Source organism: Pteropus medius, unplaced genomic scaffold (assembly GCF_902729225.1).
Source record: "Pteropus medius unplaced genomic scaffold, Ma_sr-lr_union100, whole genome shotgun sequence".
NCBI classification, from domain to species: Eukaryota; Metazoa; Chordata; class Mammalia; order Chiroptera; family Pteropodidae; genus Pteropus; species Pteropus medius.
The window spans coordinates 5762761-5787623 of NW_024347790.1; the positions used below are offsets into that span (position 1 = coordinate 5762761).

The 24863-nt window shown below is 40.9% G+C and overlaps 1 protein-coding gene across 3 annotated transcripts in view; it reads left to right on the forward strand.

Annotated features, from left to right (window-relative positions):
- PLXDC2 (plexin domain containing 2) overlaps nt 1-24863 on the forward strand; it is a 373661-nt gene that overhangs the window by 154975 nt on the left and 193823 nt on the right. For 2 of the 3 annotated variants that reach the window (XM_039877519.1, XM_039877518.1), the window contains exon 1: nt 359-566. The exons of the other annotated variant lie outside the window; for it this stretch is intronic. In XM_039877519.1, coding sequence (XP_039733453.1) covers nt 390-566 — 177 coding nt within the window. In that variant the 5' untranslated portion in view covers nt 359-389. Of the gene's footprint in view, nt 1-358; nt 567-24863 lie in introns of those variants that run through there. 3 annotated transcript variants of the gene reach the window in all.

Sequence of the window (24863 nt, forward strand, 5' to 3'; positions counted from 1 at the left end):
CTTTATTTGCATTGTAGCCTGTTTTCTCAGAACAACTGGGAAATGTTTATGAAGGGTGTGTGTGGAGGGCAGGGAAGGAAGGGAATAAAAATCCTTTGCTTTAGGGCAGCACATCTGTTTTAGGGACCGCATCTCTGCACATTCGCCGTTGTCACGACTTACGCTATGTCCTAAAATTGCATCCTCCTCAGAGACACACATGCCAACTAGAAGTATGACAATTAAAGAGATTTCACTGTTATTCGTTAGTTTTCTGTTTTCATGACTAGCAGAATTCTTTTCTCTGCCGAAGTCGATAGCATGTGTACGATTCGTGGCAAGTAGTAACTCGTCACCCTACTTCTTTCCGAACAGATTGGCAATATCAAAGTTCCCAGGCCTTCCCCCAAATGGAAGAGGAGGTGGACGTGGACACGCACGCCTTCAGCCACCGCTGGAAAAGGAGCCTGGATTCCCTCAAGGCGGTGGACACAAACCGAGCAAGCACGGGCCAAGACTCCCCAGAGGCCCGAGGCTTCACACACCTGCTCTTGGACGATGGGCAGGACAATGCCACTCAGATTGAGGTGGGTAAACGATCTGGGGAACTAAAGTGGACTAATGGATATATTTCTTATAAGGCACCCAACTGGCGCGCACTCATGCGCACACACGCGCGCGCACACACACACACACACACACGTGCTGTCTCTTCAGCTTTGGACTGTTTTTTTTTATAAGAATCAATTTAATTCATTAATAAATAATTTGTTAATATTCAGTAATTCAATAACAATAATAACTCCGTTAAATAAGTCGCTAAGCCATTTAATCACCCACAGATCCATTTACTCGCGAAACAGATAAATGTGAAGATGAATACGACACAGCACCTGCCTGCCAGGGATTTATTGTGTAAGCAGGTCTAAGCGCCATAATCAGATCATGCCTATGCCATGTGATAGGTACAAAATAATATACAGGCCGTAGCGTGGCAAGCGCCGAGGAGGGAGTGATCACCTTTTTGTGGCGTGAAGGGGTGGGCTGTTGACAAAGTAGTGGGCACTGGGGCAGGGGGTTGGCAGGTGGGGCGGAGCTTACTGAACGGATGACCTGTCCATGGTGAAAGGGAAGATTCCTGGCACAGCGAGTCACGTCTGCTGTGGCCACAGAGTCTCACAGGGTTGCCAACTGCCCTGGTTTACCCAGGACTGAGGGGTTTCCTGGGATGTAGGACTTTCAGCTAAAAAACGGGGCACTTCTGGGCAAACCAGATGGTTGGTCACTCTGTGGCCGTAATTCTTTATTATGGTCGGAGCCATGAAATGGAAGAAGGATGGTCACACTTGGGTTCGGCGAGTCTGGAAGTTTGCCAAGGGCACGTTTTGGGCTGATGTAATCATTGCTTAAGTTTCCATCGTCCGTAGCATTGCAAATCATAAAATACGATCTTGATGAATATATGAATAACGAACATATTCATTATTCATATGATGAATATGATCTAGATGTCACAAAAACGAACAGGCAAATCTTATGAAAATAAGCAAAACCACCCAAATGAGAACAGAGGCTGTTTGTTCAGTTTGTTCTAGCCAGGGACTCAGCCTCCATCACTAACTTGCCTTTGGTGGACACTCAGAAAGAGTGAGGGGAGTGGGAAAGTTTTTCAGTTAAAAAAGCGGTTTCAGGGATGCTCTGGTTGGTGGTTGTTGGCCTGGAGAGTCTAGAGGTGGGCTGGCTCCCTGGACTGGTTGCTGTAGAGGTTGGGGTCAGAGTCCCATTGTTATCCACGGTGTGGCCATTGTCCATTTGTATATTTTCTTGCAACCTGAAGTTTTGGTTCCTACTTTCTTCCAGGAACAGGCTTAAGACTTACTAAGAACTAGGCAGCATTCTTTTGCCTGCCCTGAAATAGTTGTTCTTTGGGAAAAGAACTCAGTTTCATGAAACAGATCCTGCACGATTCCGCAAATAGGATAAAGGCATCATTTGTTTCCTCATTAGTGAGAGGACTCTTCAGAAGATCCGAAGCATGGGCCATGGGGATTCTGTGATATGTTGGAAGCCCAGCAATTTTCAAAAGCCCTCTCCATCTTTTTCACGAGTATGTGACTCTGGTGCTCCCTGGCTGCCTCAGCCAGGCCCCTCAACAGGCAGCGCAGGATGTGCCAGGAGCACAAGTCATACAATATCTATAAGTGGCTACTCTGGCTCCTGCAGAGTGCCTGCTATTTTGGCAACTATGTTGTTATAGCAACTCAGGGTAGGCAACATATTTCTTCCCTGAGAAGCTCTTTAGGGTGCGACATAAAGAAAGGAGAGCTACACAGAAGCAGAGGTGTTTACTCTCTGCCCAGACCTGTACCCACCGAGATTGAAAGGGGGAGCAGAGATTCCTAGAAGTCTGTCATCTCTTTGCAGGATGCCGAATTATTCTAATCAAAATGAAAAATGCCTTTGCTCAGGGATTTATTAACACTCTTCAGAATACCACTCCAGTCATTATTATAGCTGATTTTGTTATTCAGCCAATTTTTTTTCCTATTCTCCCGTAACAGAGGCAGATCATATCGTGTCAGTAATTTTAAATCGGTAAAAAAAAAAAAAAAGGAGGAAGGATGGTAGGGATGCTTTCTGTTTGCCAATTGTTAGTCACTTTCAGACTGAGATCTGCCAGGTGTAGCATGGATACCATTTTACTTGGTCCTTATATCAGCCTGGGGAGATGTGCATCCCCAGGTTCTCTGGATAATCTCAGTGACTTTTTACATGAGGGCCATTTCGGATTTAGGTTTAGTATTTTTTCTAAAGACTCCCGTTCATGAGTAAAATGGCTGGTATTCCAACTCAGGCCTGCCCAGCTCCTAAGGTTTTAGGCTTTCTACTTGACTTTGCTTTGTCTAATATAGAAGGAAAAATAAGTGGCAATTTGATTATGTAGTGATTTCGGCCGATGGCAGCATGCAAATATCAATATGAAAGTAACCCCGGGGTTTCAGTCAGGTTGGGAGGGGCCTCGTCTTGCTAAATGTGCACAAGAGGACTGCTTTTATTTTAAGAGTTTATTGATTTTGACGAGGGGTGGTCGATGGAGATTTTGGGGCTCTGAAGTCCCATAAGTCATTCTGGAAACAAAAGCGTACATCTGACACTTCTCCGCAACGTTTATTTATCTCGGCCCTTGAAATAGCATTTTTAAACATTTTTTGTACCTCTTTTGGGGAAAATACTTTCGCTGGATTGAATTTAACAGAAAGAAAGAAACAAAATGGTTACAGAGTGACTACTCTGTGCTGGACACCGTGACAAGATCTTTCTTTTAGGAATAAGCATTTCGATTTATATTGCTAATTACAAGCAACATAGTGAGCGAAAGACCACATGCGCTTTTCATTTAGATGCTTCCAGCGTGTCGATGTGGAGAATCAGCATCGTTTGGCCTGAGACCCTGGCTGTAGTAGTAGCTGCTAAAATAATTTGTGTCCCTGTGAGACTGAGACCACCCTGAAGGGCATCCCTGAAGGGCACATTCTCCTCACTTCCGCCTCCGTCTAGACTTCATATCCCACTATCACTAAACAGAAACAAAAGGCAATAGCATATTTACTACTTGGGCACAAATTCGTTATGAAACAAAGACTGCTATTCTCTGAAATTGGTGACAATATTTCTTCTGGCCTCTGCACGAGAACAGGTAATGGGGGGGTCGGGGTGGGGGGTCGTGTAAGAATTTAGTATGCCAGCTAAAGGAATTCTTCGAGTTGAAGTTTTTCTTCCGTTGTTGTTGGCTTGTGCTGATTTTTTTTTTAATATTCTTCCCATAATGGTATACTTACATTTCCTGTTGAATAAGCAGGGACGCAACAGTTAGCAAATGCCACTTTGATCTGAAAGTTGATTTATGTGAGACTTGTATTTTCTCCGTCCACGTGGACAGGTAACCACTTAGATAAGGAACAGTGGCTTCTGATTAGTAGGCGTGAAGAGTGAGGTGTCTTTAAGCAGCCACTCGTGTGCTACTTTTTGTGATTATTTTGGGAGTCTAGGAGCTTTTAGGACTTTGAGGTAGGATTGAATTCCATTCATGATTCAGCTTTGTTTGAGCAGCTTTCAGCGGGCACCATGATCCTGGGGTTACATGCATGGACGAGCAGCAAAGATCTGCTGGCTGCTCTGCTGTTTCTGGCACAGAGATCTCATCACATCAGTGGTGCCTTATAGAAGGGAGCGAGCCTGAGCAGTGTTTGGTGAGAATAACAGATTTGCTTAAAGCTCAGTTTCATCATCTTATTCCCATGTAACAGTGTTGGTAAGCTACAGTTCTTCGCTTTACAGAAATCAATCCCAAATTTCTAACACACCAAACCAAATATATGCCACTTATTCACATGCAGTATTTAAAGCTTCATATCCGCTCTCTTAGGACAAAGAAAGTGTTTTTGAAAAAGATTATCAAGTGTGATTTTTTTTTTTTTGCCTTGATTGAAAAGCACCTGGATAACTTGAAGAAAGGAAGATTTAAAACTAGGTTTTATGGCTTACCTATAAGTTTAGCATTATGATCCAAACTGACTTAGAAATTGTGAGCTTGGCCACTGCCTCTCAGGCGATGCAGATGTGGCTAGACCACAGGCCACACTTGGAGTTGCAAAGAGAGCACAAAGCAGATTTAGCGAGCGGTTTTGAGGATATGCGTGTTCTGAAAAATCTATATTTTAAATCGAATGGCTTACCAACAACGTGTCTCATGAATTTCTCATTCTGGTACCAAATTAAAAATCGCAGGCATACCCAGCGATTGCTGTATCATCTGTGTTCTCCTTGAGGCTGTCAGCCGAGGAAGGTGCAGTTGAAAATGGTCACCAAGTATGTGTGATAAATGTGGCTAAACACTAGATAGGGATCCACCATTTTTCTGCTAGATGTATGAGAAACCCTCTTTGATCTTTCTTGTTGCATACATTGTTGGTTGTGTACACATCTTATTTTTACAGATTGTATACACTGTGTTTCTTTAAAAAGTTAGCGGTTGCTAGTTGCTGCACACACATAGTTTTTGTGTGTGTTCTGATATTTTATTTCAGTCCCTAACGAGGTAATCCACTTGAAAAGAAAGAAGTCACTGGCAAATACTTAATCTAAAAAACAGCGTGCTTGCTTTGATGATTATTTTACAAAGAAAATGGCAAATTCCATAACGTCGCATGTGGGCAGAATGCGCGTGTTATGTTTGCAGTATAGAGAATCATCAAAATATTCTCAGGTAATGAAAATCCTACTGCTCGTGTATCTCAAGGCTAAGTAAGCTTTCTCCACTTCAGAGATCTGACAATAACAGTAATGAATATAAATACAAGGTAGTAATAAGACACATCATCCCATTTGCCAGAGATAAAGTAATAAAAACTTGTAGAATATTGCTGTCCTGGTTCTTGCCTCAGGTTGCTATTCTGCTTATGAACTCATAGAAGAGAATACTTACATATGAGAAGAGTATTATCATGCAGATTTGTGACATTTTTCAAAAGGAAAAAAAGTTGCACCTGATACCGAACAACTCTGTTACTATGTTTATTATGAATGTGAAGAGCTGGTGTAGATGTTTTTAAATAAAGCACTTCCATTTTAGGGGATCTTAAACTTGCATAGACTTTAGTATGTGGTTGCAGAATCAGAAAGCCATGCAGAGGGAATACTAAGATTAATTCTGAAGAAGCACACTTATTTGATTCAAGAGTGAATTGAAATTTCCCAAATGCATGTAGGTGTCAGAGTGGCTTCTACTAAAGATGAGAAGGAAAAAAGCCTATGAGGGAATGAGATTGCAAAGCAGGAAAAGTGCTTCAGGGGTGAATCAGCATCCGGAGGGAGACGCTCATTCTGTAAAGAGCCAGAATTAACGTAGGGACAAGGGGTCACCGAGCCAAGTCATGAAGAGCTAGAAGGTAACCAAGTATTAGGTATTTCTACACAGAGTTTTGCACAGATAAGCAGGGGCAAGACTTTACACTTCCTTTTATACTCTGTGTCTTAGTCTCTTTGGACTGCCGTAACAAAAAATGCCATAGACTGGGTACCTTCAAAAACAAATATTTATTTCTCACAGTTCTGCAGGCTAAGAAGTCCAAGATCAAGGTGCTGGCAGGTTCGGGATCCGATGAGAGCCTGCGCCCCGGTTCATAGAAGGCCATCCCCCTGCAGTACCCTCACCTGGCTGAAGGGGCTAGGTCGCCCTCCGGGGCCTCGCTTTTAAGGGCGCTAACCTCATTGATGGGGCTCCGCCCTGGTGACCTCATCACCTCCGAAGGTCCCACTTTGTAATATGATCACCTTTGGGGTTAGGATTTCAGCATATGAATTTGGAGGACACAAGCATTCAGTTCATTACACTCTATTATGGTGCTTGGGATTATCAAAAAGTTGCTTGGAAGCCCCCGAAAGATTTTAAATAGGAAAAGGCAAGATCGCATTGACAATCCTAAAATACTGCCATGTGAGGCAAAGTGGGAGTTGGGTCAGACAGCCCAAATCCAGGAGTGGAAAGGCGAGTTTACATCGGACAGGAATTGTCGTGGAACGACACGAGAGAGTGGCTAGGGAGAAAGAAGGCTGTGGAAGGCCATGCGAGTTTGAGAAAGGTTCATTAGATTTCTAACCACTGACTTCCTCTAACCGCTGTGACCAGTCTCCCCTGACTTCCGGTGCCTGCTTGACTCTGAGGGTTAATCATAGGTCCCCGTCATTGTGTTCCCTGCAGGGTGGCCCGCCACAGCCCTACAGTGCCCATCACATGTAGGCTGGGAACTGGCCTTATGCCTTCAACTCCGCCTCGCCAAAGCGAAGACTGAACGTTAGTTGACAACAAAATCTCTTTCAATTTCTTCTGTTTTTGGTAATTGGCAAAAACAGGTAGTTTCACACTTCCGATTTAATCCCATTCATTTTCTTGTAGAATATTGATGGCGACTTTTAGTTTTCAAAGAAGTAAATGCACCGAAAATAGTAAATCAGACAGAACTTGTCTCCAATTATTACTCATCTTCTAAAAAGATAATGAGGATTAAAATAAAGTATCATATATCTTACTCAGTTATAGATTATTCTTAGCTTGACATGTCAGCTCTTTATTGAAACAAAAATGGAAAAAGATTCATAACTGTCCTTTAGAGAGTTCCATAAAGAATAACTACATTATCTCTATGATGCCTCACTGTTAGCTAATGAAGTTTACTTATAGTTATGGCACAGAAATAGTCTTCAGAGCGATACATCCAGGTTGTAAAATTAGTAAGTGCGTTAGTCAGATAACTTATTTGCAGAACAAGAATTAAGTTTCACAGTGAACAATGTACTTGTATTGTCCACGTACAAAGAGAAATATTTAAGCTGCCCCTACCAGGACTCTCCGGTTCATTATACGAGGATTGTACGAGGATTGCACTGTTTTCCCTACCTCAGTTTCCTCGCCATTCACGAGGGCCCTGTTACATCCGCTGCCTCTTGGGGCATTGACTGGTGACAGCAGCAGGGGACTTCCAGTATGGGCAACGCTGGGTAACTGGGAATCAGTGGAATTTCTGTTCTGTCATCTTGCCGTTTTAATTTTCTTCTTCGCCCGGACTAAATTTCCATAGGACATTTAAGATATACTTTTAAGGAAGTTATCATTTTCTATTAAAAGAAGATTGTAGTACAGCCCAGTGGCAGAGGTCTAGATCTTTATCTAACTGATTTTTAAAACTCTTGCCGAAGAAACAGATGAATCATTTCAGTAATCCGGGCTGTGTCCGGTCTTTCTATGCCGAGCAAAGAGTATGGGATGAAGGAGCAAGTGGCCACTGAGTATGAACTGGAACTCTTGGGCAGAAAAGCCACTAGATGCTCACGTCCCCTGTTCTCCTGGCAGTGCATGGAGAGGTGTCCCACAGGAGGACCTTGCTCCAGGGACGGATGTGTCCCATTTGCTTTTCCTCTTTATTGGACAAGCCTGAGAAGGGCACTGCATAGGGCAAATACACACTCTAGACCAGGCGCCTCGCCGTCCAGGCTTACCTGCCTGCAGTTTTGGAAGCGCCAGGAAACGTCATCTGCCAGCACCTGGGATGAGGTGACCAGGTCCCATGGAATGTTGAGTTCAGTCAGGATCAGCCCATCTCCTCGCGAGAGCACAACTTATTGTGGGGGCAGAAAAATAATCTTCCTCCTATCCTTAGAAGTTCTTCTGGCTGGACTAATAATCAAATTAACATGAGACAGAGTAACGAGAAAATTACCAAATGTGTTACATACGTACCTACAGAGATTTCAAAAGAATATGAGACAGCATAACAGATCAGGCAGTTAGGGCTTATGTGCCACCTCGAGCTAAGGAGAAGCAGGGTTGTGGTTGGGACTTTAAAGGGCAGGAAGGCAATTCACATGGAGATGGAAAAGCAAATGTTTGATAAATAATGTTTGCTGGGCTGTATTTAACAATGGGACACAGAGAGGACTGATCAAAGGGACCTTGCTAGTTTCCTCCCTGTCTATCACACTTAGTTTATATTAAACTATAATTATCCATGATGAAGTCTCCCTTCCTGGAGCAAGTCCTCTATCTAAATTCCTTTAGTCAGTTAGGAGGAAGGACAAAGGTTTTTTCCTCAGTCTGTGGTTGAAAATAACCAACTTAAAGTAATCAACATCCCAAAAGGCTTATTTTGGGGTGGAAAACTCTGCTTCCTTTCACTGTTTCCTCAGCTCTCTGGTTTCTGGGCAGCAAAGAGAGTTTGTGGAGTCATTCATTGGACAGTCCCATTCTATATTCATGGATTCTGCTTGAAGGATTAGTTTTTTTTCTGTGATTTTTTTTTTTCAAAATCAGAAGTGGAATCGTATCCACGAAAGCCTCTACAGTGTAGCACCAGGTCATTGAAAAAATAAGGAACATAGACCTCTGGTAAACAGTGATGTTCTGTAATTTTATGTGGTACCCAGAAGTTTCTATGGATCTTTGTCAAAGGCGTCTCATGTATCTTTGCTAACTGTGATTTAGATGGAAACACTATTAGGTCTGCACATAAATGGGCTATTACAAATGTAGAAGACATTTAAAATTCGTGATGGTTTAAATTTAAGGTATGAAAAATTTTATTTCTGTTTTAAGTAATGATGTATAATGTACTTTGCTGAGTGTTCAGAGGACTTCTACTACATCTCGTATTTCTGAAGCAATTTTTTTTTTATTAGCGTTAAGCATACAGTACATTGGTTAGACATTTATATAGTTTATAAAATGATCCCCCAATCGTTCCTTCTCTGGTTTCCCACCTAACCCATATGATAATGCTAACTGCATTCCCTATGCTGTGCTCCCCATCCCCATGAACCTCTATCAACTACTAATTTGTATGAAGCAATTTTAGGGTGGATGTGGGTCTCTTTAAAAACAAAGCATTCACATGTATATTCATATTCATTGCTTTTGCATTCGTCCTAAAGAAATTCATTGATATGCCACTTTATTAAGAAAGGCATCGAATATCCGGAAGATCCTTTTAAGAATGGGTGGTACCATTAAGAATGAAGAGAGACTTCCTTAGTTTTCTTTTTGTGTATCCCTGAAAGGAAACTTTCTTCTTCACGCCCCAGCAATGCATAGATGCCTGAATCTGTCTAGAATCAAGAGAATAACTGGACTTTGCAGCCCTTGGAAACAGTAGTTTCGAGCTCTTTTCTATGAGGTGTTTCAAGCCTGAGCTATTAAGTCGAAATAATAGTATGGAATCCATGGCACTGAATCGAATGGATGGATTAAACACGGCTGAAATTATTTCTCCTTTACAAATAATTTCCAGCTCCATCATAAGCATCATATGTTTATACAATCTCTAGCCTAAAAGCATAGCTCCAGAAAACACTGACATCCATCTTCAGTGTCTATTAGTCAACCATCTATCTATCCATATTATTATGGAGTCACAGTGCCGACCCCACTTGTGGCCAAAGGAATTGGAAAAAAAAACTTGCAAAGTGGATTTCTGTCTGTTTAAATTAAAATTTTGACTTAGCCACTGCGCCTTTTATTAAGGAAAATCTTTTAGGTACTTTGAAAACTAAAATTATTTCATCTTATGATACGATTTTTAATTTAAAATAATGCTGCCTAAATTTTCAGGTTTTTATGAGTTCCACTCTGGAAAATTTTATAATTTTCAAAGAGGAATTCAGTGATTTATGATTCTCAGACTTTTCTCTCTTAAGAAAATTTTAGATTATATTCTCCAATTTTCTTAGGTTATAGTACTTTGTATAGCGTTCATATTTGACTGCAAATCTTTACTTAGTCTGTCATTTAAAACTAGTACAGAGTAAAAAATCAATTAAATTTTCATATTTCAAGAATGTTTACAAGGACCATTGTAACCAACAAACCTTCAAAAGGAACTTTAAAAAGTTTCATTTGTCCACTAAAAATAGTGTTATGAAATGATGTTTGTTATCTTATAAAGCAGGCGTTAACAATCATTTTCTCTTTCTTAAATACTAATTGAACAAATAATGACTTTCCATCTTTTTCTTTCCATTGAGTAATCAGATATTGCTTTGTTGTTTTATAAGTGAACCGGTTAATGTTTACCAGAGTAGAAGAATGTCATATTCAGATGGCAATAGTGTAAGCCAAAGAGTAAGAAAATACCTTGATGAATAAATATAAAAATGTGCCAGACCAAAATAGTAAGTATCCATTAGAAACTTTTCTCACATCACTAATTGGACCTAACGATAGTAAAATTATCTTCTAAAGGTAAACAACTTTTTTAGACAAATTATTGTATATTCTCTGTTCCTCAAAAATTCTGTGGAAAGTAATATTTTCCATCCATCATAAACCTAAGGAAATAAAATAATCAGGACATTCAAAAGCTCCTGTTCTTCACTCCTGCCAACAGCCCATCCAACGTGAATGTGTTTACTGCAGAAAACTTCTGCAGAACTATAGCGCCGTTACTTCTTGGTCCACAAAGATCTTAAGTGTAAATCAAAATCACTTCTGCCAAGCTGGAAAGCTCCAGGTGGAAGCATTATTTTGCCTCACTGAATCATTTTCTATGGACTGAGTAGGTTTAGACTGTATTTGACGTGCACTGCGTGGGCACTTTTAGTGCTTAACCATCATAACTACCACTTCAAAAATATTTTCTTTTTTTCCTTTGAAAAGGTGTATTTCTTTCCTCATCATTAAAAAGAATGTGATATATTCCGCATAGAATCAGTCATTTGCATAAAAGAACAAAAGACAAAAAAAACTCTGCATTTTTTATCTCCCTAAGAAAAATGTTTAAACCATCTTCAAAGGGAACTTCCTTTTTTTAGTTGCCGATCACTTGTGAGTGCAAATTACGATAAAAGGTAAATGACTGTGGGACTGTTCTTCCTGATTTTTCTAGCCACCTTTTAAATGGTGGTCATAAAGAATCTAGGAAGAGGAAATGATTTTCAGCTTTGAGACAGTACTTGAAACAAAGCAATGAGCAAGTCAACTTGGAAGCAAAATCTGGGACCAACATGAATTTTCTACTTCCTTCCTTTTTATTCTAGCACTAGCTGTGCTTCCTACCAGTTACCTTCCGTCTGCTCAGTAGCCACCATACCGGCGTATCATCGTCTTCCTTAGGGCTGCAGCTGTAAAATTAAAACCAAAGAACTTGACATTTTAGGTAGTGGTTTTCAAAATATTTACATATAGGCAGGGTTGCTATATACTAGAGATATTTTTTCAAAGCCTGAAAATAGAAGTTTTGGTAATTTGTAAATGTATGTGTGTGTGTGCCTGTGAATGTTTACGTGTGTGTGTGTGTGTTGTGTGTATTTATGTGCACACACGTGTGTGTACATCATTCCTAATGGTAGTAAATAAAAATTATGTGTCGGGGGAAAAGAAATGGTGGCTTAGATAATCCCTTCTACCAGACGTCTAGCTTACGCTTGAACTGGCTGCCTTATTTCCCTGAGCAATAAGCACGTATTTTCCCCCATGAGGACAACAATAAAAATAAAAACTCAGCAGCTACATGGACAGCTTGGCTTCAGTGAGTGCCTTAAAGCTCTGAGTTTGCTCTTTAGATTATGGCTGTAGTTGATTGGGCGCAGGGGAGGGGACACAATGAAAGGAATCAAAGCATAACGGCTGTTTTTTTCTAAATAATGGGGATCAGAAATTATGGACCCTGGGGAGGAGATACGATGGTGGCCTCACGACAGTGGGGCGGCTCAGATGCAGTTCTCCAGTTCTCTCTTCTGTCGCCAACCCCATTCGGCGTATGCCCAGACGCCCCTATGACACCCCTATGAGACTTGCTCCCCGCCGTCCGTTTCAATCACTGTGGTCCCTCTTCTTCCTCAGTGGCCAATCCGCCCTCTCAACCAAGTATTTCTCTTGACTAGAAACTCATGGCCTGCTAACAGTGTGTAGTCTGAAACCGTCCTGCCACGTCTCCATTAGTGCGACCTCATGGGAGAGGTATAAAGCAGATTCTCTTCTAGAACAAGAGAAAGGGCCTCTCCATTTGAAGCATGGTCTGGCCATAAAAGTCTATCGATATGGCTCCGAACCATATAGCCACGAACGACCGGACTCTTTCAGAAGACCTGATCTAGGGAAATCTAACTCAGATTACAACCTCCGTGTGGGAGGAAACAAGGCCAATATTTTGTTGATGTATATAAAGCATTCATCGATTTGAGACAAAGATCGTCGGATGCAGGGAGAGTAGTATTTAACTGAGGACTTGACAGAAAACCCAGAAAGGATACAGAGGTATTACTTTTTTTTTTTCAACCAAGAAAATCAAGACTTACGTGGGGCCTGGACTCTACGTAAAATAGAATGAGACAGGAACTAGAACTAGCTTACCAACAAAAGCTTGATATTTCCGTGGGCCATTTCCACATTAAAATGAGTAGAGAAAGGGGTATGCAGTTCTTGAATTGTGATTGTTTCTACAGCGGTGGGTTTGTTGTCACACTCGACCGATCTGAATACCTTTTTCTTCTTCAAAAGAAGAGATGAGAGAAAGGGAGATGGTGACAGAGGAAGTGATCCTGCCGTGGCCGTGGTATAGAGGCCTTTTTCTCAACAGGAACAGTGATCCACCCCCAGAGCCTATCTAGAAACCATGCTTGTGTCCACTGGAGCCCCCATCTGCGTGTGTTGATTGAAGCTCATGCTACTTGCACAGATTTTCTCCCCCACAGCCCCCTAAACTGTATTTTTGAAAGAATTACGGATTCGTGTCTGTCCACGTCACTCCTTGTAGCATTTCTGGGGCAAAGCCAAGCCACCAGCAGTGTGTGAAGGCCAGGGCGTGCTTGCAGGAAATGTGTCCTTTGGCGTTGGCGAGCTGCTGGCTTCTGCTATTTCTTCAGTCCTTTTGCTTTGGCCGTGGTCGTTTTTATCCACGTCACTGCCTTTCTCTCTGTGTCCCCTCTCAGGCTGCCAGAAATTGAAATACTACAAAAGCACACACGCCTGGAGACAGAGACAGAGAACAGGGAAGCGCCTTAATGATTTCCGCCCGTGCCAGCGGTGACGGACCACCCAAAGCCCCCGCTGTGGGTCTTGGACTGCCCACTCCGAGCACTGAGTGGGTTTTCTGGATAGACAGCAGGCATCACATGTTTTTGGAAAGGCGGGGGCCGCTGTGCACCGAGGTAGAAAAGAAGGGGAGAAGGCCCATGAAAACACCAGGGCCATCCGGGGTCCTGCACCCACTTACTCCTTGGTGAACTATCCACAGCCCCAGGCTTCCTTTAATAAATAGAGACATCCATGCCGTCATCTCTCATAGGCAGTCAGAGGAGACCTAGTTCCAGGTCCCCCTGTGATGTGATCAATCTGGGGTTTTGCTTTCCCTTTTTTTGATGGATTATATGTCTACTTACTTCTAACTTGAAGTAATCAAGTTCCATTTTTAAAGATGGCTGTGCGAACCACTGTTTTAGACTGATTACTCTCTTTCATTTCACATGCACTTCCTCCAAAGAGAATTCCAAGTAGTCGATCAGGTTTCCACTTCCTACATTGCTAGAACATTCCAAATTTGTTTTCCTGAGATGTCACTAAAATTGCCTTTATTGGGTTCTGAGTGTTCTGAAACTCTTCAGTCCCATATTTAAAGACAATCACTGGGTTTGCATCAGTTGGCAAATTTGAGTCTCTGGGGTCATGCCGGTAATAGTCCAGGTGTTAAAAAAAAAAAAAAGACAGTAAGTAGCACATGTGGCATGATTTATTGCAAGAGAATTTCTTCCTGGATGTAGGACAAGCAGGGGTCTTGGGGATTGTCGCAGACAAGACAAGAACGCCCAGCCTAACGAGGCAGCCGCTACCCAGTGGCAGCATATTGGGGCCATGTGGGAATGCCAGACCGTCTAGTTTCTCGAGAGATATCCAAATACTTAAGTGCTGGCTCTTCACCTGTTTGTTTTTCTTAGTCACATGCATACCAACACAGCGATGGCAAAATAAAATATGTCCACAGGCCCATGTATCCAATGGGCCGACAGATGCTATTGCTAGAATGTACCAAACAGATGACTGATCACATTCTCAGTTGATATAAACTTACCAGGTCATCTCCCAAAGAGGTGTCTTAGTTCCAGGTTCTGAGAGGCACCCCACTGTTGCCTTCTTCATGTGCACCCGAAACACAGCATTCTATACGTTAAGTTGAATTCCGTCAAACACAATATGATCCTTGGATACGAATTCCAGACTTCTGCTTTCCTCCTCTATCTCTCGTATGTATGGACGGGTTGACTACTTACTCTCTGATGCCTCCCTTGGAAACACGTATTGAAAACAAGAAGGAGAAGATGGCTCTAGAGGCCTCGCCTTCATTGTTTATTTTGAAGACGTTTCCAAGGTTATTTTTCACGTCCCTCTGAACTATGACAGTGCGTGAAATTGCAATCATGAGACATCTCCCGCTTGATTATGATGGATTCAGTATTCCGAGTTTTCGAAAGTATTCAGACATAATGAGAAAAACTGTTGCATGTTCTATTAATTTTATATAAATATTGTAATGTAAACAATGGCATTTCTTCAAGTAGTCGACTTTGTTGTCGTCGTCGTTTTCCTTGGAAGACAAACATTTTTGGCTTCCCAGCGAGACAGATTTAGAAACTCAAAGCGATCTGAAACATTGGCAAACGGTTCAACTTTTAATAAGACAAGCGCGGTCTGGTCTATGTCTCTAACCAGCCTACTAAAAAAAATAAATAATAAACGACTTAGACTGTGTGATCATATGATCACTGTGTTTTCGATAGCGTTTAGTATATATAAAATAGCCATAAGCATTTCTAATGTGCACATCAGTTTGGAGGGAGAGAAAGGATAAAATTCAACTAAATTACTGACTTGGGGGCAAACTTTTGGTCCAAGACTTTGCATTTCTTTTTTTCAATTTTATAGCAGTTTCTACAGAAATAAGTGGGCTCTCCCGCAGAGGAACTGGGTTCAGCTCAGGTTAGTGGTAGAGCCAGGATGAGGACGCACATCCCGCTGCTGGGTCTTGATGCCAGCCGGCCGTTTCCCATGCACCCCCCTGCTGTGGCACGTTCTCTCCTGGTGCTGCGGACTGAGCTGTGTCCCTCCAGCTTCCATGCTGAAGCCCCAGTCCCCCAATCCGACTGTATTTGACGATAGGGCTTGCAGGAGGTAGTTCAGGTTAAATGAGTTCTCAGGGTGGGGTCCTAATCTGATAGGATTGGGGGCCTTACAAGAAGAGGAGGAGGGGGAGAGACCTCTCTTGAGTGTGCACAGCGTTGCGGAAAGCCCCTGTGAGTTCACTGAGAAGAGGGCTGTTTGTAAGCCGGGAGGAGGGTGCTCACCACAACCTGCCTCCAGAACTGTGAGAAAGTCACCTTCTGTGTGTCTGCGGTGTTTATGCCCCGGTGTGTGAAGAGATACCATATTCCATGACGTTGCCTGAATGGGGTCCTTAGGAGTTTCCAGCGCTTGAACACCTAACCTTCCAGTCTGTCTTAGCCACTCATCGACTAGGGAGAATCCTACTCCTCTTCAGTCACGTGGCTGGCCACGTGGCCCTCCACACGCAAGTCTGTGTTGTATCTTCTCTCCACTTATTTCCTTGTGGTGCATTTCCCAGTGAACTCATGATAGTTTCTCTCTTAAAGAAAGGTAGCCACTTCAGTTTACCAGACTGACTGTAAACTTTCTCTTTCTTCATTCAAATGGACTCCCTGTTTGTGGCACTTAACCATTTTTTTTTTTAAATATGTATCTCACTGTTCATGGTCAATTCTTCGTAAACGGTATTTTCTTAATGGTTTGAAAGTTTTGCCTGTAGAAGTCTGGAAACTGAACTATTTAGCTAAATCCTTCTTCACATGCCTCACGTTTTAACAGAACCACTCACAACTGCATACAACCTTCAATAGACGTTAATGCCTGGTGAGAAAATTAAACATCAATTAACGATGTTTTTCTCCTTGTGCCCAGATAACTCTGTTTAGCATGAGACGTTGCATGAGGCACATAGTGTCCTAAGAACTCCGACCCAAATAAATGAGTACAAGCCAGAGATAGAATGTACAAAGGAAAGATGATAGATTTAATAAAAAAAAAAAAATCTAGAGCTTTTTTGAAAATTCAGATTGATCTCAGGTTATTTCTTGTCTGACTAGCAATTTGCTCATTTAGTCACTAGTTACTTTGGGGAGTATTTTTAAATATAGCTGAACTAAACATAGTTTAAATATACTTAAAATAATGTGAGATATGACAAGATGCATTTCTTATTCAAATATGTAAATCTTATCCATAACATCCCTAATAGCCTTTGCTCCAAGTCTTCTAATGGGAATTTCACCCTGTCTTAAGAGAGAAAATTTTGGTTTTGATGCCTTGATTTATTAAAGTGTTTTCTCATCTTTAGCCAAATATTTTATCCCTGAAGCATTCACCCATGAATCCTCGTTCTGACCTCTGGATAAAGTAAGGCCAGTCCTACTTTGTAATCCAGAGGACGTTTTCTTCCCCATTCATTTCTCACATGGCTTGACCTGCCGACCTCAACCATTTGGATCTTTCTCCTCCAGCTGCATTTTATTTATTTCATTTATTATTAAAATGCTGATCTCACAATTGTACTCAGTAAGAATTCATCATGGAACTATTATGCATCTGGTAGCTGACTGGCAATTGTCCCTCAACTTACTGTTGGGTAAATAGTATGAATTTATTTATAACTTGACATTTAGGAATTCAGAAAACATTTTTTTCCCCACAAGATAAGACAATAAGGTTCCTAGGTTTTGTTCATCCATTTATTCACTTATCCATCCAACAAATATTTAATAAGTGCCCATTGCTAGTATTTTTTTAGTAAATAAGATAGATGTGAATCATGCCTTCTTGGAGTTTATAATCTAGTGGGTAGATAAAAATAAAGTAAAGCAGTCAATCTAGACTCATGATACGGAGAAACGAAGCGGATGCAGAGATAAGTAAGGATTATTAGCTGGAGGATGAAGGGCCTGCTAAGATGAGGTACTTGGAGGAAAGAGGTAAAATATATGTCGAAACGTTAGTGGTGGAATGAGGGAGATGGATGGAGCATTCTAGGCAGGGAGAGGAGCATTTGGAGAAGGCGATGAGCAGGGAGGAGGTAGATCTCCAAGAGCCGAAAGAAGGCCAAAGCGAGTGAGAGAGCGTGGCACGAGGAAGGAAGGATGAGGCTGAGGTCAGAGCCCAGAAGTCTCGAAAGCATCTGAGGGAGTCTGCGTTTCCCCGGGGCCTTGTGTAGCCCATGGGCATTGTCCTCGACAGCTCCACCCCAGAGGATCCTCAGAGGCGGCTTTCAGGATTCGGGATTGGAAGGTCAGAAACGTGTGAACGAGCTCCACTCCCCGACACCCCCACTTTGAGGATTCACTGTGCCCCTCCACGCCTGCACTCACAGGCAACCGGGATGAGTTGAGGCATCCATTAGAGCCCTGTACCGGGAAGAAGAAATGTGAAGCACATGCTAGATTCACTGTTATCATTTTCCGGGGGCTGGGGGAAGAGAGTTTTGACTTTGACAATGGAAGTCTTGCAACTCTCCTCGAGTCCTCGTGAATGACATATACTTTGTCAGAGCATGAGAAGTTCTCTAGGCTCTCGCTCAGCAATCTTATGACTGATACTTTTGATTCTTTAAAGGTGTTCTGATCTGCCCCAAAAGGGGAAGGCAGAAAACACCGTGGCAGTGACCTCTGGAGTTTGGGTATCATCCTAAAACCAAAATGGAAAAAAAAAAAAGACTTAGTGTTTTCCTTTGAAAAGTAACATACACACACATACACATAATAAATATATATATTTATTTATCCTATAATCCATATTGTTTCAGAAAAAGAAATTATTAAAAAATAGAGCATGATATTAGAGTAAATGATGGGTGAATAAATGTATCTCTTTTAAAAACTCACCAAGTTATCTTTTTTTTTTCACATTTTACTCTTTGAGAATCACTGTATTATGAATTCTTTACTGTGGATCTAAAGTTTTCTCTATATCATTAATGCCTTGATAAGTATGCAAACAAGAAGTTATTTTTAGGTAGTCACTCCCCCAAATTCCTTTATTTCAAAGGTTAACCTGAAAACAATTTTATTGCTTAATAAGCTATTCTGGGGGAAATGATCACTTTTGCATTGAAAGCAATCTGTTTGTTTTGCTTCCTTGGCTTTGAAAATTATGCCTGTTATTCCTCTACATGTTTCGCAAATCATTGTTGGCATTATTTTTGCATTAAAAACCTCTAGACCATGATGAGTTATAAAAAAAAAAAAATCTCTGCTACATCAGGGGACCAAATATGTGTGGGATTTAGGAAAATCTGTCCTACATATTGGACTGATTACTTATAAATTATCAAGTCTAAATCTCCTAAGTGCAAAGACCCGGATTGAACTTTGGATTTTATACTAGTTGTGACAGAATGCTGAAGCTCTGTTTGTTCATGCCTGTTCTCACTCATCTGAATCCAAGGGATATTTATTACAGTCTTTGTTCTCTGAGTAAACATTAGAATTTTTTTCCTCATCATTCTCCCCACTGTCTGTCTTTACTCTCTGGGGTAGTAATGTTTCTTCCAGAGAAAAACCCAAGGATAACTTCGACATAAGCTGTCTTCATTTTTTTCCCCCTGGTTATCTTAATATATTCACCGTAAGTAATATTCTTAATTGTATCTACAAATTAACCGAATTCCTTTTATTAAATAATGACTATTCTAAGATTAGTGAAGAGAACTACTTAGATAATGAAGCCCAGGCAGAGGAAGTCCATGAGCAGATGGAAATTCTCTGCTTTTATGAGTATTTGACTATATCTAGAATTCTAATGTAAGACTATCCAATTAAGAGTTCCTGTCCTGGTTTCCTTGAAAATATACAAATAAATCAAGTTAAACTTCCCAAAGCTAACACTAACCTCCACCTACTAAGTGCTATTTATAATTAGTATTATAGTTGGTAAAGTCATGTTCGGCTTACCACTATTTAATTTTTTATACTGCATGTTTGTGCAATGCCTGATGATTATCCATGCGGACTGACTAATGATCTTTAAAATCACATTGACATCTCAAAATAATACAACATATCCATTGCACTTTTGAAGTTGCTTTATCTTGAAATTGTTTCAAAGCTAGTATACTTTGTGTGTTTGAGGGGGGGAGATACATAAATGTTACATCAATTAATGCAGCAAAACCATGATATGACAATTCCAAATTTATACGATTGGAGACATGTACAGATTCAACCTATGAAACACTGAGAAAACATCTCAGAAATTCTCCAGATCTGATATCCATTGAGGAAGAGATCTGGACTCAGTCCTTTTTTTTATTGACATCAATACTTCCACGGTTCTCTGCAATATGAACCTTGCTGTGTGTGGTTTGAAAGTAGTCAGCTCAACATTTAAAGGCAGGAAATCCTTAAATTTTGATAATCTCTCTAAAGATAAGTTGAATTTTTTATTTTTAAAGTCTTGGTTTGGGGATGATCATGTAGTTATAAGAGCATGTTCAAGTTGCAAACTGGAAATTTCAGCTAAGAGATGACATATGCCCTTGTTTAGTGTTTCCCAGACTTGTCTGCACATTGGGGTCACACTCTGCACCCCAGCCTGGAATCTGATTTAACTGGTCTGGAGTATGATTTGGGCTGTGAGATTTTTATGAGATCGCCAGGTAATTCTAACATGCAGACGAGTGAACTACTGCTAACGTTCAAATGCATTCGTTAGCTCATGGCATCGACCAACCTTGAGCATTTATTCAAGTTCAGTAAGAGAAAACCAGAATCGCAGGCGTCATCTGGCTGTGGGAAGTCTTTCAATTCCATCCAGCGATCCCAAGGCTTTGCTTCTGGAACCCTTGGTAAGCACCGTATTGGAAACCAGACATACTATTTATTTCCTATATTTGTTTTCTACCATTTAAAATGACATGTAGATACGCCAAGTTCTGCTTTGAAGTTAACTGGCACCAGTCACTCTAAACTGTCCAGGTCCTCCGGTTGTCCTAACTAAATGCCCGAGGGTCATTTTCGAACGCTCTTCTTCCTCTTAAATACCGGCAGGGCTTTGGGTCTCTTCAGTGTTTCTCACAACAGCCTCTTTCCCTCTTGTTCTCCCTCTTAGTAATCTGGTTGGAGCTGTTATGATTTTATCCTTGACTTTTGCAGTCACTTCCAAACCAGTGTTCGATTCTAACCTCTCCCTTCCCCAGTCCATCACATTTTCTAGATGGCCCTTCTAAGTCTACACTTAATCTGTTACTTCCAGAGCTTGCACTTTACACAGAATCAAGTTCGGGTGCCCTAAACTGACATTCAAGGCTTTGCACACTTCGAAATTCTACATATCTATCTGTACTCGTTTCACGTTACTTCCTCTGTGTGTGCCTGTTGTTCTCGATAGTTTCTGTAGTCTTCCGTAAGCTCATTCCCCTATGCTCAGACCAGTCTCTCTCTCTTGAATGTCCATCTCAAGTTCCAAATCATTTTTCAAGGCCCAGATTAAATATCGTGACTCGATGACCACCCCTTTTTTTTTTTAATCACTGAGACCAAATGAGATTTTCTCCTTCTTTGAAGGGTTATAGGACTGACTGGGCCATTAGGGTCGCCATTTGGAGTAGAGATATTTCAGTACCTGCATCATCTCACTCGGTTGCACATTTCTGGAGAGGAAGGACTATATCATAAACATCTTTTGCCCTTCACAGCACAAAGCTCACAGCCTCCCACGTACATAATCAGTGCATCATGTTAGTTTGAATGAATGACACTTATAAGAAATGATTGTAAATAAACAGACCATTTTACAGCATCTTCCTACATTAGACTATATTCTCTTGAATGTTTAACCTGAATATATTTTTCTGGGGGTCTTTCCAGCTAGTTCTTCGGTAGGCGAGAAGATAATAATAACACTGATTTTCCCCTGCGTGATTTTTGTAAGACAGAAGCAGAAAAAGAAAGCATGCTTTCAGTCTGCACTGAAATAAAATCTTTTCCAGCTATCTTATAATTTTATTGCAAGATACAAATGCAGGCTTTATAGATCTGAAAGGGACTCATTCTGCAAAGTCAGCAAAACTATACTATGAAAATATTTGTTGGAATCTAGCATCGGCAATTTAAAAAAAAAATTGACAGATTGTGCTTTTCTTTTTGCTGCTTTATTTTTAATGACTCATGAAACTATTGCAATCTCTCTCTCTTCACCCTGCCCTTGTTCGACCTTTGTATTGGCGACCTAAAATTAAGTGAGTTGGCAACGAAGTTTGCCTTCTTCTAAGATGTGATCCTAGTAGGAAATGTCATCCAAAATGAGCTTTTAAATTCTTATTTAGAAAGCAGTAGGAAGATTTGCATGGTTTAAAGTACCTCTGTGCCAAATGAAAACATCTTTACAAAAAAATTTTTTTAATGGACACTCCCTGAGGATATTGTCAAAATGGCCTCTCAACGAAGTGGAAATGGCACAGCATCTCCTGGGAGGGGGGGCGGGCGGGGTGTGGAGGCAAAGTGGCTCTATACTTGCACTTAGCAAAACAGCTCAAACATTGGAGAACGGAACGTTTGGATGGCATGAGGGTTAGAAATGGCCCAAATTCCTGCAGTTCCTCCTACAAAGAGGTGGAATCTATCGTCTCACCCCTCAAATCCAGGCCATGCTTTGTGACCTGTTCTGATCAAATTAACAGGACAGAGTGTACTTGTGCAACTTACAAGCAATGCCTCCTGAGGCCTTGGTGCCTCCATTCTTACTCTCTGAGATTCTGTCGCCTTGTGATGAAGACCAGTCTGGCCTTCTTGGGAAGGAGATGGCACTGGAGATAGAGACTCTAAACATGTGACCAGTGCCACGTGGAACCAGCCAACCCCCAGCCAACATGCAAACTGGCCGCGAACCAGCCGTGGCCCAGGTGATCCTGTGTAGAACAGCAGCAGTGCCCAGCTGAGCTCAGTCTACCTCAGCAGCGCCCTGAATGGTGGCAATCCGGAATCCTGATGGTTGTTGCAAGTCACCAAGCTTTCGGTTGTTTGTTACTCAGCAATAGAGTAGAGGCGAACTGGGGGATTTTGTAATAGAACGTGGAAATTTCAAGAATAACAAACTGAATAGTGAATATAATGTATTTCTAAATAAATTGGAATGGTTAGTATATGATCTTCTACTTCTTCCTCATTACCAAGAAGAACTCACCTCCATGACATCTTTTCAACGAGGTACTAAAGCCAAAGAAGTGTAAAGAAGCTCTCACATCAACAAATCTGTGTTGAATGTCTGTCGTGTACCAGGCACTGTCTAATCCCTAGAATCCAGCCATGCACCCAACAGAGAGAGAGAGAGGGAGAATTATTTTAAACTGAGGTTGGAGAGTGGTACCTATTTTAAGAACTCTGGTGTTATAAATTTTCATTAAAGCCTGATAATAAAAAAACATTATGAAGGAAATTAAATCAGACTAAGGATTAAATCATGACAGGGTAGGGGAGGATCCTTCCAGATGCATAAAACAGCAGGAGCACAGTGTGGTGGTGGGGGTGGAGGGGACACGATGGCACTTGAATGGAACAAGAAGACCAGTAGGGTTGGTGAGGCGTGTGTGGTGGGGAGGACCCAGCTGAAGAGATGGCGCGGCAAGCACAGCGTTTGGAAGGACTTTGGATTTTATTCAAAGTGTGACGGGAAGCCTCATTAGAGAAGGAGAGTGATGTGATGACATTTCCGCTTTAAAAGGATTACTTTTCAAAGGATTATTCCACTCTGTGGAAAATGAAGCGAGGGGAACCGAGAGGATGAGGGAGACCCGTGAGGAAGCTATTACAGAAGGCCTGATGAGGAGCCTTATGGAAACAGTTTGCCCAAATGTAATTTTCGTTTGAGGTCCTAAAAATTTTAATACTTAAAAAGTAATATGTAAGTGGAAAGAACATAGGCTCTGGAGTGATACTGTTTTTACATCCCTTGGATTTATGTGATGTCATGCAACCTACATGGTGTTTGCAAGCTTTAGTGTCTTTGTAATTCATTGAGTTGCTGTAAGGATTAGAGACATAATGTATATTATGTGCCAAACTGAGTGTTTGGCACATAATACACTCATAAGTGGTAGCTGCACTCTTTAACCAGTTCTTGTAAATATGCGATTAACTATTTACTTACTTTTAAAGTAAAGAATCCAAAACAAAGACCAGCCACCCAAAATCCAGTGCTAGACAGCAGGATAGAGCAAATGAATTTGATATGATGAGAATGTCAAATTGGAATTCTACGATATTTGAGAATTCATACTTCAATAAATATTAGTGCCATAGAAATGTAGAATGTCTGAATTTTTTTATTTGCGCTATTTATGTCAACAAAACAAAAGTAATGTCTAATAGCACTTTATAGTTTCCAACCTATATTCACATATTTATCTCAAGGACTTAACCCCGATGTTCTGACATGACTATTTTTATTCTAATTTCTACTTCATAGTCTTGAAAATAGAGGCTCAGAAAGTTACCTTTATATGCAAAATGACATCTAGAAAGGTAAGTTTGTATTAGATTCTGACTTTAAGTGATGTCAAACTTCCTTTGGCAAAATTTCATCCACTGCTTGTCTATGGCTCATTAATCACTACCTGACTCCAGAGGGCTACGATTTTGAAGACATGAGAAGTCAGAAGAAAAGAAAAAAAGACTGAAGAAAAGTTTCTTTAACATTAAAGAAGTAAAAATATGAAACAAAAATCTGACTAATTAAAAGTATATCAACCTGTCACTTGAAATACCAGACTGGATAGTTTGGGGATCGTAATAGCTACCTTAGAAATGAGAATATCGGCCACGTTGTTACCAGTTGGTACAAGGAAACCATCCAGCTTTTCCACAAACGTTGGTTATGTGAAAATTCTCAAATGAGTTATAATTTTTAAGAGTTGCTACTGAGTTTTTCCATAATCCTTTGAAATTATAAATAGTAGTTACTTCTCTCTCTCTTTTTTTTTTCCCCTAAGAAATAAATAGGCCAAGCCAGAGAACTTTGTAGATTTTTCAAAAGTCCTCCTATATTAGAAAGCTTGAATGGCAGTTTTGATTAGTACTAGAAAATGACATGAATTTTCAAAGCTAATAAATCTAGGTCTCTTTTACAAATCCAGACTTAATTTAAAAAAACTATCTATGTGCTATGGACTGAATTGTGTCCTCCCAAATTTCATATGTGTTGAAGCCCTAATACCCATGTGACTATATATGAAGATAGGACATTTAGGAAGTAATTAAGGTTAACTGAGGTCATAAGGGTGGAACCC